Source organism: Coregonus clupeaformis, chromosome 29 (genome assembly GCF_020615455.1).
Source record: "Coregonus clupeaformis isolate EN_2021a chromosome 29, ASM2061545v1, whole genome shotgun sequence".
Lineage (NCBI taxonomy): Eukaryota > Metazoa > Chordata > Actinopteri > Salmoniformes > Salmonidae > Coregonus > Coregonus clupeaformis.
Genome location: NC_059220.1, coordinates 63,802,115 through 63,820,829, shown reverse-complemented (window position 1 = coordinate 63,820,829; position 18,715 = coordinate 63,802,115). Strand labels below are relative to the sequence as shown.

The following is an 18,715-nucleotide window of genomic DNA, read 5'->3' as shown; positions in this document are numbered from 1 at the left end:
TCTGTTTGAATCAATTAAACACTCCTGTGCTCAACACTTTTAGCATTTACACAGAGAACGTGTAAAAATAAATTCACCAACACCACATGACACCAATTGTGCAGACTAATGAAAATATGTATTTATTTTCATGTACTCAAGTCAGTCAATACTGAACATTTCAACAAAACATTCATAACAAAACATTTTCCAGTTTTCATACAGTATTACTGAACGTACCATTGTACTGTAAGCTTACAGTAATACTGTAACATAAATTACATATCCAGTTCAGTACCGAATAAAAAAGAAATATAACCTAAACATCTCTCCGCCTAGCTGGATCTGGCCACAGGGCCTCGTCAACATCACAGGCTATATTTTCATTTGCAAGGCAACGTGGGAAGAATCTTTTGGAGTGACGAATCCACCCTTGTATGGATGCTGCTTCAATTTGATCACATGCTTCCACCATAGCTTGAATGAGGGCCATCTGGACATAGGGCCGGAGATCATAAACCTTCCACCGCCATGCTGAGAAGAACTCCTCGATGGGGTTTAGGAAGGGGGAGTGTGTTGGAAGGTATTGAACTGTGAATTGTGGGTGTTGATGAAACCAGTTTTGGACCAGAGCAGAATGATGGAAAGCTACATTGTCCCAGACGACAATGTATTGCATCTGGTCCCTTTGGTTTGCTGCTGTGATAATATTGTGTAATCTGTCTAAAAATGTAAAAATGAGGTCAGTGTTATAAGGACCCAAGTTGGCATGGCGGTGGAGGACCCCATTCTGTGTAATGGCAGCACAAAGCGTAACGTTACCCCCACGTTGCCCTGGTACATTGACAATAGCCCTGTGGCCAATGATGTTTCTTCCCCTTCTTCTCACTGTTGTCAGGTTAAATCCAGCCTCATCAATACATATAAACTCATGCGGGACTTCCTCCGCGTCCATTTGCAAAACTCTCTGAAATACAGCAAAAGATCACATTGTGTAGATCAATTTACTGTAGGTCTGCAATACAGTCAAATTACATGTACAGTAAAAAGGTTATGTGTGCAGTACACAATACTACAGTCAGTGAACAGAACGTACCACCACATATTCACACCGCAGGCCTTTCACCCTGTCTGAATTTCTTTCAAATGGCACTTTATACAGTTGTTTCATCAGAACTTGATGTTTTTTAAGGATACAGGCTATTGTTGACAGAGAGACCTGTTGGACATTATTGAAAATTCTGTGATTATTGACAATATGGGCTTGAATTTCTCTAAGTCTGATTGCATTATTGGCCAAAACAAGGTTTATGATGTCTCTCTCTTGCTCCTGTGTGAATATGGGGCTCCTTCGTGTTCTCGACGTTCAATCCTATGTTGGCCAAACAAAATACATGTAGCTTACTGTAAAATGATACAGGAATAGATAACAAAACTTTTGATATAGTACATGCAGTAAGCTATGGATTTTCTGTTGACAGAAGATACGTTTCTCACCTGTGCTCTTGACGAAATGTCCGAACTATTGATGCCACCGTGTACCTGCTTAGGTTAGGCTGTACTCTCAGTCCAGCCTCCCTCAGTGTTAGTCCGTGGTTTATTACATGGTCCACGATTGTACAACGAATTTCGTTACACAGATTTGGTTGTCTTCTTCTTTGTGCATGTCCTACCCCTCCTCCAGGTCTTCCTCTCCCACTCCCTCTTCCTCTTCCTCTTCCTCTGACACTGTCAATTTTTTTTGAAGACAGGTGAACTTACCTGTTGCCTTTTTAAAGTGCTTAAACCTGATTGGTGTGTCTACAATTAAGCACCAGTGTGTGTGCACACCTGGTGGCTGTGTTTCACCAATTGGTTCATGGGTGTGTTCATTTGAAAGCCTTTGCTTTGAAATTGCAAGGAAATGACATCATGATACATTTCTGTGTCAAATGCATACAAGTGTGTTTAGTGTTTTGCAAATCACTGTGTGTAATGTTTTGCAAAAAGTGTGAAGCTGACAATGTGCTTACAGTTGTGCAAATCTAGGCCGGTGTTTTGCTCCTTGAGTGTAAGGTTTTGCTAATTGTGGGAAAGTTGTAATTTGAGTGTGTAAGCAATTGAAAAAAACTGTATGTTCAGCCTATTAGTAGTGAGCCTGCCTCCCTGGTGCCTTTTCAGCACCATGGACAAGAGCCATTAGGAGCGGTTCAGCTCTGCTAAGCCTTTTTCGCGGTCGGCACCATTAGAAACAACAGAGGGGTAACATCTCACCGTCTCCTTTAATAGGGGCGACTGAACACTCCAATACAAAGGGACATTAGAGGAAAAAGCGACCTTCTCTTGCCTTGGAGATGCGCGTCAGGTGACCACGGTAGCCAATCTGCTTGAGCACGTAGACGCTCGTAATTCACGAGCCCCCTTGCTGTCTCGCGCAGTGCTGTCTTTCCCCACATAGCAGTGTTCTTCCTGACTCAGTGCCTTACAGCAGTGCACCCTGTTCTCGCCACGCACCGACCAGAAACTGCCACGCACGCGCCCTCCAGTAGCCTAGCCCACTTCAGCATCACCAACGCCGCACAAACTGACAGACATGGCTAAAACAGCAATTGGTAAGCTAACAGTTTATCGTTATTTGTTTGTGTTTTGAGGACGGGTTGAAAGGCACTGAACTTTGGGTGGGGGTTTTGCTTGACTGTGTGTGAGGATGCTGCCTGTGTGAGATAACAGCGGCGACACCCTTGGCACAAAAGACTGCCAAGCATTGATTCAAGGGAGCGGTCAAAGTCTGTCGCATGTCAAACCATGTTTTTGTTTTAAACTTGTGAGTGTGCAATCATCTTCCTTTTGTCAACCTTGAGCCTGAACTACATGCATTCGTTTTATTGTATTCCTATATCAACAGGGTTGGATGATGATAGTGGGTTACAGTTTATGATTAAATAGCCTAGCCCAATTTCATTTTATTATAGACAGATTGAATCTCCAATTTTACAGTGTGCATAAAGCGAATAAATAGCTATAGGTTATTGGAGCGGGATAGAGGTTCTATGGATGGATGCTGGCTGCAGCACCTGCCGCTGTAGCCCCCGACACATGCTCAGACAGCAGCATTATGCAGACGGACCGACCGCACCCAACATCCCGGTCTCTCTCCCTCTCACCATGAGCGCAGAACAGCTCTTCAAGGCTCTAAATGAATCTAAACCGTTACAAATCCTACTGTAGAGACTGGTCTAGCTTTTATTACAACGTTATGCTCAATCCATTTGAATGATGAGAGGAATTATTGAGAATAAATTAATCTTTGTTCGTGCACTTTATATCTGAGCTAAAGCGGTTAGGTGAAGATTTACGACTTGCAATGAAAAGTAATGGATGGAAGTTGAAATGTGTCATCGTATTCTAGAAATGTGTCATCGTATTCTAGCAATTTCATGCCTGGTCTTGATATCATTTTTATTGCATGGGCTGGGCCTGATTTGCTTATACAGCATGTACATAGCTTACATTGCTGCGCCAGTCACAATAAATGTTTAAAGACATTTTGGAGTTTCAAGTGTAAAGGCCTATCCAAGATTCTGTAATGCGTAATGGAGCACGTTCATGCGCATTTAGGGACCTTTTGAGTGAGACCCGTCTCTATGGTGACGGTCAACGGGTTACTTTTATTCTGGATGAATAGGTCGGTGATGGATGGATGCGCCTGCAGACAGACAGCAATAAATGGAAGTGTGTCAGGTCCTGACGTCTGTCTGCGTCTGCAGCGGGCTGGTTCATCATGACCTGGCCTGGCCGCGTCTTATGTTTTTTTTTAATTGAGTCGTAGACATACACAGGGCGATTGGGGTGGGCCACACATCCCGGGGTACATAATCGTCATAGACATTGTCAGTGGGCGCAAGGGCAGGCAGGGAGGCAGGCAGGATCAGCTGTGGGTTGGTTGTGTACCATATTGCCAATAATAATGATTGTAATAGAAATGGAAATGAATATGAGAATGTGTACTGTCTGGGATCAATGCACTTTTTGCAGGGGGCAGGCAAACAGACAGACAGACAGACATGAAGACAGACAGACAGACAGACAGAAAGGCAGACAGACAGGAAGACAGGAAGACAGGAAGACAGGAAGACAGGAAGGCAGACAGACAGACAGGAAGACAGGAAGGCAGGCAGACAGACAGACAGACAGACAGACAGACAGACAGACAGACAGACAGGAAGACAGACAGGCAGGCAGGTAGGTAGGTAGGTAGACAGACAGGCAGGCAGGCAGGTAGACAGACAGACAGACAGACAGACAGACAGACAGACAGACAGACATGATGACAGACAGACAGGATATTTCAGTGTTGTGGCATACAGAGCTTTCTCCCAATTGCATATAGCTGCAGCTCTATTGACCACAGGCCAAAATTCGAATCCATGATCTCTGCCCACTTGGCTTCTGATTTGTCTAGGGACATCAAACATGCTTACATTAACATCCAGATCCTCAGATCTGTTAACATAACAGATCCTCATTAATTTATAATGTATATTATAGGTATATAATAAATATTCTCAGATCCTGATTATTAGGTTGTATGTGTAGGGTGTAGGGGTGGGGCCTACTGTCTAATCTCTCAGGCAAGCCCATGAGTTAGGTGTGACCATCAGATTTCTCTTCTCCAGTCTTTGTGTTCAGGGGCCAAAGCTTTCTGGGACAATGGCGCCCCCCAGAGGCCATCATGCACAGCGTCTGCAGTGTCACTGAGTGCATCCCTGAACCAGTTCTGCCAGACTCACTCTTGTGACTGTTGTTGCCATAGAGCTGTATTCATCACTTCTCAAGACCAATCGATAGTTGGAGAAGAAAATGTATACGACTGAAGCAAAAGCGGAAATCCAATATCCCAGCCAGCGAGGACAGGCTATCGTTAGAAACCTGATGAATGCCCCTTAGTTAAACTAGTCATTGTACCCTAATATATGACCAGGCCTATGACATTACACCAAATAGGGAACATTAGTCTTTGGGTGTGGTATGAAACACAGAAACCGTTTGGGCTCAGGCGTGTTGGCCTGTTGTCTGCATTTCAGTGTTCAACAATGCATACTAATGTCTGAAACCTCCCTCGATGGTAAAATTCTCCACCTACCATCCCACTCAATAGGCCATTTTCACTGTAACCCCTCGTTAATGCTGTAATTACACCACTGATTATATTGTAGAGTAAAGGCCGGGATGTAAACTAACTGATGAGCTTTATCCACGACACACACACACACACACACACACACACACACACCACACACACACACACACACACACACACACACACACACACACACTCACACACACACCACACACACACACACACACACACACACAAACACACACAAAAACACACACTCACACACACACCACACACACACAAACACACACACACACACACACACACAAACACACACAAAAACACACACACACACACACACACACGTACACACACACACACACACACACACACACACACACACACACACACACACACACACACACACACACACACACACACACACACAGTGCAGTCAGGCTGCTGTTTGGACTTATTGGGCTCTGGAGACCTGTAAGGCCCCAGTATTGAGTTGGGGTGGAGGGACGGGGGACAGCAGGACAGTATTGAGTTGGGGTGGAGGGACGGGGGACAGCAGGACAGTATTGAGTTGGGGTGGAGGGACGGGGGACAGCAGGACAGTATTGAGTTGTGGTGGAGGGACGGGGGACAGCAGGACAGTATTGAGTTGGGGTGGAGGGACGGGGGACAGCAGGACAGTATTGAGTTGTGGTGGAGGGACGGGGGACAGTATTGAGTTGTGGTGGAGGGACGGGGGACAGCAGGACAGTATTGAGTTGGGGTGGAGGGACGGGGGACAGCAGGGCAGTATTGAGTTGGGGTGGAGGGACGGGGGACAGCAGGACAGTATTGAGTTGGGGTGGAGGGACGGGGGACAGCAGGACAGTATTGAGTTGGGGTGGAGGGACGGGGGACAGTATTGAGTTGTGGTGGAGGGACGGGGGACAGCAGGACAGTATTGAGTTGGGGTGGAGGGACGGGGACAATATTGAGTTGTGGTGGAGGGACGGGGGACAACAGGACAGTATTGGGTTGGGGTGGAGGGACGGGGGACAGCAGGACAGTATTGGGTTGGGGTGGAGGGACGGGGGACAGCAGGACAGTATTGAGTTGGGGTGGAGGGACGGGGGACAGCAGGACAGTATTGAGTTGTGGTGGAGGGACGGGGGACAGCAGGACAGTATTGAGTTGTGGTGGAGGGACCGGGGGACAGCAGGGCAGTATTGAGTTGGGGTGGAGGACGGGGGACAGCAGGACAGTATTGAGTTGTGGTGGAGGGACGGGGACAGCAGGACAGTATTGAGTTGGGGTGGAGGGACGGGGGACAACAGGGCAGTATTGAGTTGGGGTGGAGGGACGGGGGACAGCAGGACAGTATTGAGTTGTGGTGGAGGGACGGGGGACAGCAGGACAGTATTGGGTTGGGGTGGGGTGGGGTGGGGTGGGGTGGGGGTGGGGTGGGGTTGGGTTGGGGTGGGGGGGGGTGGGGTGGAGGGACGGGGGACAACAGGACAGGGGAGGAGGGGGAGGAAGGGGGGGGGGGATATTGATGATCTGTGGTCTCATGCTAAAGGATTACAACAGGAAGCACGGTAACTGGCTCTGTTTCCGTGGTGAGGAGGAGAGGATGCCCAGTGTTAAACTTGCTGAAGAGATGACAAAATGATTTCTCTTCAAGATTAATACACAGCAGTAGAATTGTGTGTTTTTAGTGCATCCTACTAGAATAACAATGTTTAGTTTAGAATTGGGTCAAACAGTTGAACAAATGATTTTAATATAAATATATTTTCCAGTATAACTCTGTTGACAACATTCCCTAAACACCAAAACACACAGCTGGCCAGGGTGATAGCAAGCTGACAGCTACTAGCTGCAGTTATCTTCTGACCTGCTCAATAAGCACTTAACCTGCATTATCTGCTCCACTGAACCACCAATCACTGAGTGCATCCCTGAACCAGTTAAACGGCACGCACAGCTCTCACTCCACACACAAACACACACACATGCACGCACACGCATGCACACACACACACACACACCCACACACACTTCCACCACCCACCAGTAGAGATGGTCTGGTCCGGTAATTACAAATTAAAATTCCCTCCACATCTCCACTGAAGGCAGAAGCCTCCATTTGCCTTCCCTGTGGGCCCTCGATCCCAGTGGGAGTCAGCCAGCCCAAATCAGCCTTCCTCTCCTCTTCACATCCCCCCTTTCCCTTTCTCCTCTATGGGAGGGGTTAACCCATTCCTCCTTTCTCCTCTATGGGAGGGGTTAGTCCTCCTTTCGTCCTCTCCACATCCCCCCTTTTCTCCTCCTCCTCCTCTTCTGGAAAGGAGGGGTTAACAAGCCTATCAAAGAGAGCTAACCCAGTCCTCCTCTCTCCTCTATGGGAGGGGTTAACCCAGTCCTCCTCTCTGTTCTCTCCTCTCCTTATCCTCCTCTCCTCTCCTCTTCTCTTCTCTTCCCTCTCTTCTGGGAGGGGTTAACAAGCCCATCGGAGAGTCAGAGAGCTAATGCTACATGTGAGAGTTTATCTGATTAGCCGTGACGTCTGCTAGGCTGAGAGCTGCCTGTTGTGGCAGACAAACAGAGACCGGGAGAGGACAGGGGTTGTCTGGGTGTGCAGCACCACTGCTGTGGGTGCTAGCTACACTTCATTCGAACAGACAGAAAGACAGGGAGATGGTTTGGCTGGGTGTGCAACAGCAGATCGTCTGTAGGCACTAGCTACACTTCTCTCCTCCATGTCTAACTGTAAATCATAGAGCCTTAATTTGCTCAGTGTTGACTCCCAGCCAGGGACATCAGTCAGGGGTCAATGTAGCACATTTCAGCCCTGCAGCCCACAGCGTGTGATGGATGATGGATCATAGAGGCTGGGTGCTACTTGGCACGTCGAGTTGCACCGATGGAACACTGTGCCTTCAGACACGCTGTACTGTACACTTTAAACAGCAGCCAGGAGAAGTAGAGGACATAGCCAGACTGTCTGTTGCAGTCCAATGTGATGGAGTAGATGTCTTCTTTCTACTGGCTGCCTCATGGGGATGCTGCAGTAGGTTCTCATCACACGTTGGGTGCCAAGTACAGCTCTGTAGCATTCTAGCCTGGAATCACTATTGATTCACTTGAAAGTCATGATGGCAGAACAATTCAGTTTGGATTCCAGAACAGGCAAGTAGCTTTCAGGAACATCAGCCATAATCAGTCTGCCTCTAGGTGCTATCCCTGCTGTTAAATGGCTGTTGGATGTTACCAGTGCTAGCTACAGACTCTGCTAGCTAAGTGAATATATAATAGGCTGAAATTAAATGCATAGCTGATGATTAATTAATCCTGTGGGGAGGTGGTTGACCGCTGTGGAGAATGAATCCTGTGGGGAGGTGGTTGACCGCTGTGGAGAATGAATCCTGTGGGGAGGTGGTTGACCGCTGTGGAGAATGAATCCTGTGGGGAGGTGGTTGACCGCTGTGGAGAATGAATCCTGTGGGGAGGTGGTTGACCGCTGTGGAGAATGAATCCTGTGGGGAGGTAGTCGACCGCTGTGGAGAATGAAACCTGTGGGGAGGTAGTCGACCGCTGTGGAGAATGATACCTGTGGGGAGGTTGGTCGACCGCTTTGGAGAATGAAACCTGTGGGGAGGTTGGTCGACCACTGTGGAGAATGAAACCTATGGGGAGGTTGGTCGACCGCTGTGGAGAATGAAACCTGTGGGGAGGTTGGTTGACCGCTGTGGAGAATGAAACCTGTTGGGAGGTTGGTCGACCACTGTGGAGAATTAAACCTGTTGGGAGGTTGGTCGACCACTGTGGAGAATGAAACCTGTTGGGAGGTTGGTCGACCACTGTGGAGAATGAAACCTATGGGGAGGTTGGTCGACCGCTGTGGAGATCAGAGCATAGGAGGACACAGCACACACTCACACACACACACACACACACACACACACACACACACACACACACACACACACACACACACACACACACACACACACACACACACACACACAGCCAATCCACTTCCCTTCAGTCTGCACAAACAAACAAAGCCCCACAAAATGGGGATTAGAAACCTCAAGCTGATTCCTTCACCAGACTAGACCGCCTTTGATGATCATGCGTTCTTTTCTTTTTATGGATTTGCTGAATATTTATTTTCCTAAACATCTAACGATGGCGATGCCATGTGAGATGATAATTTATGAGGAGGAGAAAGTAGATTAACGGTGTGTGCGCGTGCGCATGTGTCTGTCTGTGTTTGTGTGTGTTCCCCACAGCGTACAAAGAGAAGATGAAGGAGATGTCTGTCCTGTCTCTCCTCTGCTCCTGCCTGTACCCAGAGACACGCAAGAACCTGGTGGGAGAGTTCCAAGGTAAGAAGAAAGGTCAACTGACTTTTTAAATGTTTCAAATCACTTTCACCTTACAGTAAAGGCAACCAAGAGGCAATCTTTTTAAAAAGTGAAAGTTTGATTTGGAGTAATATTATCACTACAAAGGCAGGATTTAGAGTTTCCCTTTGTGGTTTTCCTCCGCCTGTCTCCCCCCTTCTAGTAGCAGGCATGGAGGTGAAGCCCATCAACAAGCGTGCCTCTGGTCAGGCCTTCGAGGTGATCCTGAAGCCCCTCTCTCCGGTGTCGGACACGGCCCACTGCGTCACCTCGCCTCCCAAGAAGGATGTCTCTTTGGAGGACATCCAGAAGAAGCTGGAGGCCGCTGAGGACCGGAGGAGAGTGAGTCACCATCTAACAGTTTCCCTTAGCATAAGCCGACAACTTAATTCAATCACTGAATCACACTGAATCACGCTAGCATATTACACTTTGTCCTATCCTTCTTAGCCTATACCTTGGCTTGGCTTGGACTTTGACTGCTGTACTTACTAACTAAGCAATGATCATATTCATCAGGCAAAGGAATGACACTAAAGCTAATTCTTACCCTCTCCTTCCTACCTTGGCCCCCACCTGCATTCTACTCTATTCTGTTCTATTCTATTCTGTTCTGTTCTGTTCTGTTCTATTCTATTCTGTTCTGTTCTGTTCTGTTCTATTCTATTCTGTTCTATTCTGTTCTGTTCTGTTCTATTCTGTTCTGTTCTGTTCTGTTCTGTTCTATTCTGTTCTGTTCTGTTCTGTTCTGTTCTATTCTGTTCTGTTCTGTTCTGTTCTGTTCTGTTCTATTCTGTTCTGTTCTGTTCTGTTCTATTCTGTTCTGTTCTGTTCTATTATATTATGTTCTATTATATTCTGTTATATTCTGTTCTGTTGTTCTATTCTGTTCTGTTCTATTCTGTTCTATTCTGTTCTATTCTGTTCTATTATGTTCTGTTCTATTCTGTTCTATTCTGTTCTATTATGTTCTGTTCTATTCTGTTCTATTCTGTTCTATTATGTTCTGCTGTGTTCTATTTTCTTCTATTCTATTCTGTTCTGTTCGATTCTGCTCTATTCTGTTCTGTTCTATTCTTTTCTGTTCTGTTCTGTTCTGTTCTGTTCTGTTCTGTTCTATTCTGTTCTATTCTGTTCTGTTCTGTTCTGTTCTATTCTGTTCTGTTCTGTTCTGTTCTGTTCTGTTATGTTCTGTTCTGTTCTATTCTATTCTGTTCTGTTCTATTCTGTTCTGTTCTATTCTGTTCTGTTCTATTCTGTTCTGTTCTATTCTGTTCTATTCTGTTCTATTCTATTCTATTCTATTCTGTTCTATTCTGTTCTATTTTACTTTTTTCTATTCTATCACCTCTTCAGTCCCAGGAGGCCCAGGTTCTCAGGGCCCTGGCGGAGAAGCGGGAGCACGAGAGGGACGTGGTGATGAAGGCCATGGAGGAGAACAGCAATTTCAGCAAGATGGCAGAGGAGAAGCTGACCATGAAGATGGAGCAGATCAAGGAGAACCGCCAGGCCTACCTGGCCTCCATCATGGAGCGCCTGCAGGAGAAGGTGAGAGGAGAGTTTGGTGGGAAAGATGGTAGGTGGAGACAGCAAGACTAGGGGAGTGGACAAGGGGTTGGGCAAGATAGAAGGCTTTGATATTTTTTGGTAGGGGCTGCTGGCATCATTCAAGGATGAAACACTGGCCATTGTAGTTGAACGTAAATTGAGAGTCTCAGGGCAGGGTCAGTATTGAGAGGTTTCCAACATGGCAGTATCTCTCTCTGTGTTGTGTCCTCAGGAGAGGCATGCCCAGGTGGTGCGCAGGAACAAAGAGCTGAGGGAAGAGCTAACAGCGTGAGCAGGCGAGGGGCGCCACCAACCATCGTACCCCCCTACAGCCACCCTCCTGTACCCCATACTCCTCCCTGCCCCCTCCCAAGGGACCACCCTGACACCCCCACTACTACAGCACCCCAGCGTCAGAAGACCCCCCGACCCCCCTCCCAGAGTGAGGAGGAGGACCCACCGGCACCCCACACCAACAGCATTAGCAAATGGGGGGGAATTGCAAAAAAAATTATGAAAATGTCGCCCACTCCTCCCTATAAAAGAATGTTTTTGCTCGATTTCAAATGCTGAAAAAAGAGAAGATGAAAAACCAACCAAGTGAAAGTGGGTATTGTTGTTTTGTAAATACTTCTTTTTTTGTTATATACAGTATGATAGGACAGCAGAAGTATTGCAGTGTGCCATTTTAGCATTTTCTCTATCTATGGATGTATTGTTGTTTTTTTTGGAACAAAAATCGTTTGCAGTTTCTCTCGTACTATAAGGCTTCTGTGTTGTTGTGAATTTGCCAGCTAGCTGACGTGCGTTTGCGGTGGTTATTTTCTGACCATGTCTGTTTCTGTATCAGTCAGTGTGGGGATGATGAGAATGAAAGCTGCACATTGACTCCTGGGAGAGAGATTAGCTAGACTTCAGGAGACTACTATAGCTTTTATGAGCCGATTCTCTCCTGTCTGTCTGTCTGTCTGTCTGATCTCCCACTCTCTTACATAGAGTAGTTCATTCACACACATGCAAGCGCACATACTCTCACACCCACACACATACACACACTGACGAATTTGGCAAACATGACATGTCGTTTAAGAGGAGCTTGCTAAATTCTGTCAGTTGGGCATCGCAGAGGTCACATGACATTCTTGGTTCATACCGTGATATCACAGAGGGGTGTTATGGTCCTTCCTGGTTCCCAAGACCCCCTGGGTCATCTGTCAATCACTCTCTCAGCATGTACTGTATGTGCCGTCTTAGACGTGTAGATAATGTAATCGTGCCTAGAATGCTACAAGCTCATATATCGGCTTATAGGCGCTCTCATTTCTTTCATGTTGTGCCAGAGAGGAACCAATGCCAAATGCTACTACTGAGGTTTCACTCTCCATGGAGAATCATAGTTTGACTCTGTCACTATTGAGAATCAATCATTGTACATTCTTCTCAGAATTTAAACAGCACTTAACTGGGTAGATCAGACTATGGCACAGGAGAAGCAGGTCATAAACAGCAGAAGTAGACAACATGTAAGCCATAGGAAAACAACCAACACATAGACTTAAAATAACAGCTAGAAGATCTTGACATGACAATGGAAGACAATGGCCATCTGCAAAGGGTGCATGCAAGTATATACAGGGCAGATATGTGTGTGTGCGTGAGAGAGTGTGTATGTTTCAGTAGGGGTGGGTGGATCCTGCGTGGGTGCTTGCTGTTTCTCTAGTATAGAGCCTAATTATACGGAGCACAGCCAGGATGTTGGAGCTGTATATCCAACCGTCCATCACATACTTATGACATCACAGCATCCTGTCTGTGACATACATCACAGCGTCCTGTCTGTGACATCACAGCGTCCTGTTTGTGACATCACAGCGTTCTGTCTGTGACATCACAGCGTCCTGTCTGTGACATCATAGCGTCCTGTCTGTGACATTACAGCGTCCTGTCTGTGGTGATGAATCTGGCTGTCTCTCTCTCTTCCTGTTTGTGTGTTTTCCCCCTCCACATATATCTTTGTGAGCAAGCTGTGGTAAATAAAGGTTTGGGGTTCTGTGAATGATATTGGCTTTGTTTGTCCTTATTCTTGTTTGTTGTATTGCCTTTGAATAAGACCCCAAAAAACTCAAAGGGCCTATGAAAAAAATTAGAGCATAGTCTTTGCCACATGTATATATATCTGTATTATCTTATAATGTATCTATGTTTATTTCTGTCTCTGAATTAGCTTTGAGAAATAAAACAAATATGGAAGAGGCAAAGGAGAGTAGATGATCTTCCACAGTTGTAGAATCACATATGACCAGCAGGTGGTGACAAAAGATCGCAGTTGGCAGTGCTGTAACAACTTGACCCCTTACAATGAAGTACAGCATTGCTTCGAGGGCTTACATAAGAAAACACTAGACTGTAGTGTAGACTCTTCCCCCATAGTTACTGGTGAGAATCACCTTACAAGTCTGGCAAACGAAATACAGGAAGAACTATAATGAGGATGGATGGAGACAGAGTGAGATAAAAGGGTGTGTGAGAGATAGAGGAGAATCATTTGGCAGAGCGTCGATGCAAGGCGGAGGAGGAGGATGACGGAGGCAGACTGAATGAAAGATGGATGGATAGGAGGCTGGGAGAGATGGAGGAGGATCATTTGGCAGAGCGTTGATGCAAGGCGGAGGAGGAAGAGGAGGAGGAGGAGGAGGCTCTGTTTTATCATTCCTCTGACAGGCAGCCCAGCAGCAGTAACTTGAGGGAGCGTGGGAGTCAAGAACACCGGGAGGAGAGTGGGCTGTAATCATGGCTCTGGGACAAAGCAGCACTGTGCGCTTTCTCTCCTACCTCTCCCCTCTCTCCCACACTCTCTCCCTCTCGTCTCTCCCTCTCTATCTTTCCCTCTGCTCTCTCTTCCCACACTGCCTCCCACACTACCCTCTGTTTCCCCTCTCTCTCTCTGTCCTCCTCTCTCCTCCCCTCCCTCTCTCCCCCTCCTCCCTCTCTTCCCACACGGTAGGGCCAGCCAGGCTGCGATTGTCCAGGATATCCCCTCGTTGTTAATGGCTTCCTGTACACTCAGAGAGGCCACAGAGAGAGACCCAGAGGCTGTGGCTGATGCCGGGCGTCGACTGTCACACAGCACAGCAGAGAACACCACAGGGACAGAGCCAGAGATAGCGACAGGAACAGGGATTATTCCCACTGGGCACACCACATCATTTCTACGTGGATAATTGGGTAATATTTGGTTGCGACGTTGATCAATGAGATTACAACCTATATTCACCTACTCAAAAACACAGCCCAAAGTTAGTTGAATTTACAATGTGTTATCACTATGCTTTCAAGCATCTACAGTGGGGAGAACAATTATTTGATACTCTGCCGATTTTGCAGGTTTTCCTACTTACAAAGCATGTAGAGGTCTGTAATTTTTATCATAGGTACACTTCAACTGTGAGAGACGGAATCTAAAACAAAAATCCAGAAAATCACATTGTATGATTTTTAAGTAATTCATTTGCATTTTATTGCATGACATAAGTATTTGATACATCAGAAAAGCAGAACTTAATATTTGGTACAGAAACCTTTGTTTGCAATTACAGAGATCATACGTTTCCTGTAGGTCTTGACCAGGTTTGCACACACTGCAGCAGGGATTTTGGCCCACTCCTCCATACAGACTTTCTCCAGATCCTTCAGGTTTCGGGTCTGTCGCTGGGCAATACGGACTTTCAGCTCCCTTTCTATTGGGTTCAGGTCTGGAGACTGGCTAGGCCACTCCAGGACCTTTAGATGCTTCTTACGGAGACACTCCTTAGTTGCCCTGGCTGTGTGTTTCGGGTCGTTGTCATGCTGGAAGACCCAGCCACGACCCATCTTCAATGCTCTTACTGAGGGAAGGAGGTTGTTGGCCAAGATCTTGCGATACATGGCCCCATCCATCCTCCCCTCAATACGGTGCAGTCGTCCTGTCCCCTTTGCAGAAAAGCATCCCCAAAGAATGATGTTTCCACCTCCATGCTTCACGGTTGGGATGGTGTTCTTGGGGTTGTACTCATCCTTCTTCTTCCTCCAAACACGGCGAGTGGAGTTTAGACCAAAAAGCTATATTTTTGTCTCATCAGACCACATGACCTTCTCCCATTCCTCCTCTGGATCATCCAGATGGTCATTGGCAAACTTCAGACGGGCCTGGACATGCGCTGGCTTGAGCAGGGGGACCTTGCGTGAGCTGCAGGATTTTAATCCATGACGGCGTAGTGTGTTACTAATGGTTTTCTTTGAGACTGTGGTCCCAGCTCTCTTCAGGTCATTGACCAGGTCCTGCCGTGTAGTTCTGGGCTGATCCCTCACCTTCCTCATGATCATTGATGCCCCACGAGGTGAGATCTTGCATGGAGCCCCAGACCAAGGGTGATTGACCGTCATCTTGAACTTCTTCCATTTTCTAATAATTGCACCAACAGTTGTTGCCTTCTCACCAAGCTGCTTGCCTATTGTCCTGTTGCCCATCCCAGCCTTGGGCAGGTCTACAATTTTATCCATGATGTCCTTACACAGCTCTCTGGTCTTGGCCATTGTGGAGAGGTTGGAGTCTGTTTGATTGAGTGTGTGGACAGGTGTCTTTTATACAGGTAACGAGTTCAAACAGGTGCAGTTAATACAGGTAATGAGTGGAGAACAGGAGGGCTTCTTAAAGAAAAACTAACAGGTCTGTGAGAGCCGGAATTCTTACTGGTTGGTAGGTGATCAAATACTTATGTCATGCAATAAAATACAAATTAATTACTTAAAAATCATACAATGTGATTTTCTGGATTTTTGTTTTAGATTCCGTCTCTCACAGTTGAAGTGTACCTATGATAAAAATTACAGACCTCTACATGCTCTGTAAGTAGGCAAACCTGCAAAATCGGCACTGTATCAAATACTTGTTCTCCCCACTGTAAAAGCACAACCAAATTCCAATGGAAAAACAATGTCGGATTTTTGGTTTAGTTGTCACCCAAATGTCTATCACTGAACTTTCAACCATTAAAAAGCACAGCAAAGTTCAAATGGGAATACAATGTCAGATATTTTGTTTATTTATACAACTTATTAATCTGTTATCACTGTGATTCATTTAATAACAGAGCCAAATATGAACATTTAAAGGAGATGTATCTACTGCTTGGATAGTTCCATCTGAGCCACTGACTTAATCCCATTCTTTAACTTTTATTTTTGGTTGAGTTGGAGACGTGAATCCAACATATAATTTGTTAACTTGTCGCCAAGTTATTAGGCTAATTCTTGTATTTTAAAAGTGATATTGAATTGTGTTTGGTTGTCAACGCAACCAAATATCAACATTTGAAAGAAATGTATCTTCTGCTTGGATAGTTCCATCTGTGCCACTGACTTAGTCTGGCTTTAATTCCAGTTTGTCCACAAATTAATAATGATATATGTTGTATTAACGTCTCCATTTTAACCAAAAATCTAACTAAAAGATCAGGACTAAATCAAATCAAACTTTAAGTGCTCTTTAAATAAAGTTTGATTTGATTTAGTCCTATTCCTGTAACGATCCCGGCAGTCTGAGTCGGGTCCTGTCTGGTGACTAGTTTTTCTGTTCGTGATCTCCAGTTTCCCGAGGGTTCGGGAACGCTCCGGGGAGCTCTCTTGATTTCCGCACCTGCATCCCATCAGCAATCTGCACACCTGGTCCTGATCATCACCCTTCTTAGGCTCTGGCCTAACATCCATTCCCTGCCGGATCGTTAGCCATTAACAGTATGTTTTGCCAGCGTATCAGACTCAGAGTACTAGCGTTAGTTTTGTTGTTTTTTGCATCTTGTTGACCTGCCTTGTACTTACCTCCGTTTGTTCTGTCTACAGTCATTCTCCCGGAACCTTCACCCAACCCCTGCCGTGCCATCAGTTCATCTGCTACTTCACCACCACCTACTCATCTCCGCCACCCGCTCCGTCTCCTGGATTATTCTGCACCTTTTGAATCTGTAATAAACCCTCACCTTCGTTCAACTCTCCTTGTCCTGGTCTGCTTCTGGGTTCTGTCTTAGGGAACCGTGACAATTCCTTAACTTTGATTTTTGGTTGAGATGGAGGTGTGAATTCAGCATATTAATTATTAAATTGTAGACAAAATTGAATTAAAGCCTGACTAAATCAGTGGCACAGATGGAACTATCCAAGCAGAAGATAAATTATCTTTGGCTGTCAACCAAAGATAATTAAATATTACTTTTGTAATAAAGTAAATAGCCTAAAGTTAAGTTACATTAAAGGTAATATAACATTCAACCTTAAAATGAGTAACACATCCATGGTCACATGTTGAGGTTACTGTAACTATACACTTCGTCTTATGTCATCATATAAAGTGTGCATGTTCATGATAGCATGCACAGGTCATCGCAGGTCTGTGGAGATCTTCTCTATTGCTGTAATCATCTGTGCAGAAACTCGAACGGCATTGATCACTTGCACCGTGTCATTTTAATGTAATCTCAAAATGTGACCTTAATATATAGTCTATATACTGTATCTCTGAGCAAAGATGTGTTTGAGGGATTGTTCCTATAGACGTCTATGTTGAAGATGATATCATATGATTTTATTAATTAATTCACAATAAAATATATTTTAATGGAGAAGAGTGTCGAGCCTCCAACACTTTTTATGGATCATATGATATCATAGAATGTAAAAAGTGTAAAGAATGTACGTTGCAATTATCAGACCCACTAATAGTTCTTCAAAAAAGCAGAGTAAAAAAAACACAAAAACATCTATTCCAATTGGTTCCATATTGTCTCAATAGCTGCCTGGACAGCTGGACATGACAGTATGTTGTTTAATGTTTTTAGCTGCCATCTGCTGACAATCTGAATTACAGGGGCTTGTGACATCTGTAGACGTTACACCAAAGGACATTACGTCTATGTTGTCCTCACCCTTGACTGGTGACTGTAAATACATTACTTCCCAGAGATTTCACTGCGATAGGAACTGGATGCACATCAAAACAATGGAAGACAAGAGGGTTCCGGACAAATTAATATTTAGACTTTTTAACTCAGATTGTTCATGTATGTTTCCAACATTAACAGTCAAACAAAAACCTGGTTTCAGTTATTCCAGTCCATAAAATGCCATAAAAAGGCACGATCTCCACCTCTGTCTCTTTCTGTCAGTGGTTAGGGGAGACACCAGTACAGTGCCGGGCTCAACGGGAAAACAAAGGACAGTTTTGCTGATAAGTTGATGTGCAACTGATTGACTTCCTGACCATCTGTGAAATCTTCCTCTTATAGGCTGAACACAGAAGCACAGCCCTCTAACAGATAACACACAGATAACTAAACATTTCAAAAACAATCACTTTTTCACTTATTATGTTACTCTTAACTGAAACCAGCTGTTTGACTGTTAATGTTGGGAACATACGTGAACAATCTGAATGAGTTAAAAGGTCTAAATATTAATTTATCCGGAACCCTCTTGTCTTCCATTGTTTTGATGTGGGTCCTCGGTGTGAGTTCCTATCGCAGTGAAATCTCTGGGAAGTAATGTATTTACAGTCACGAGTCAAGGGTGAGGACAACATAGACGTAATGTCCTTTGGTGTGACGTCTACAGGAGGTATAAGCCCTTACATTTCAGCTTGTCAGCAGATGGAAGC

At 45.4% G+C, this 18,715-nt stretch overlaps 1 protein-coding gene across 2 annotated transcripts; it reads left to right on the top strand.

Annotated features, from left to right (window-relative positions):
- Nucleotides 1-2,379: 2,379 nt before the first annotated feature.
- LOC121572287 (stathmin-2) lies at nt 2,380-11,460 on the top strand. 2 transcript variants are annotated; one of them, XM_041884307.2, is made up of 5 exons: nt 2,380-2,570; nt 9,370-9,465; nt 9,650-9,825; nt 10,840-11,031; nt 11,264-11,460. In XM_041884307.2, exons 1-5 carry the CDS (start codon nt 2,552-2,554, stop codon nt 11,321-11,323), a joined length of 543 nt encoding a protein of 180 aa, XP_041740241.1. In that variant the 5' UTR covers nt 2,380-2,551; the 3' UTR covers nt 11,324-11,460. The 2 variants fall into 2 exon arrangements, with proteins under 2 accessions (XP_041740241.1, XP_041740240.1); XM_041884306.2 differs by having other exon boundaries at nt 2,387-2,570; nt 9,647-9,825.
- The last annotated feature ends 7,255 nt before the right edge of the window (nt 11,461-18,715 follow it).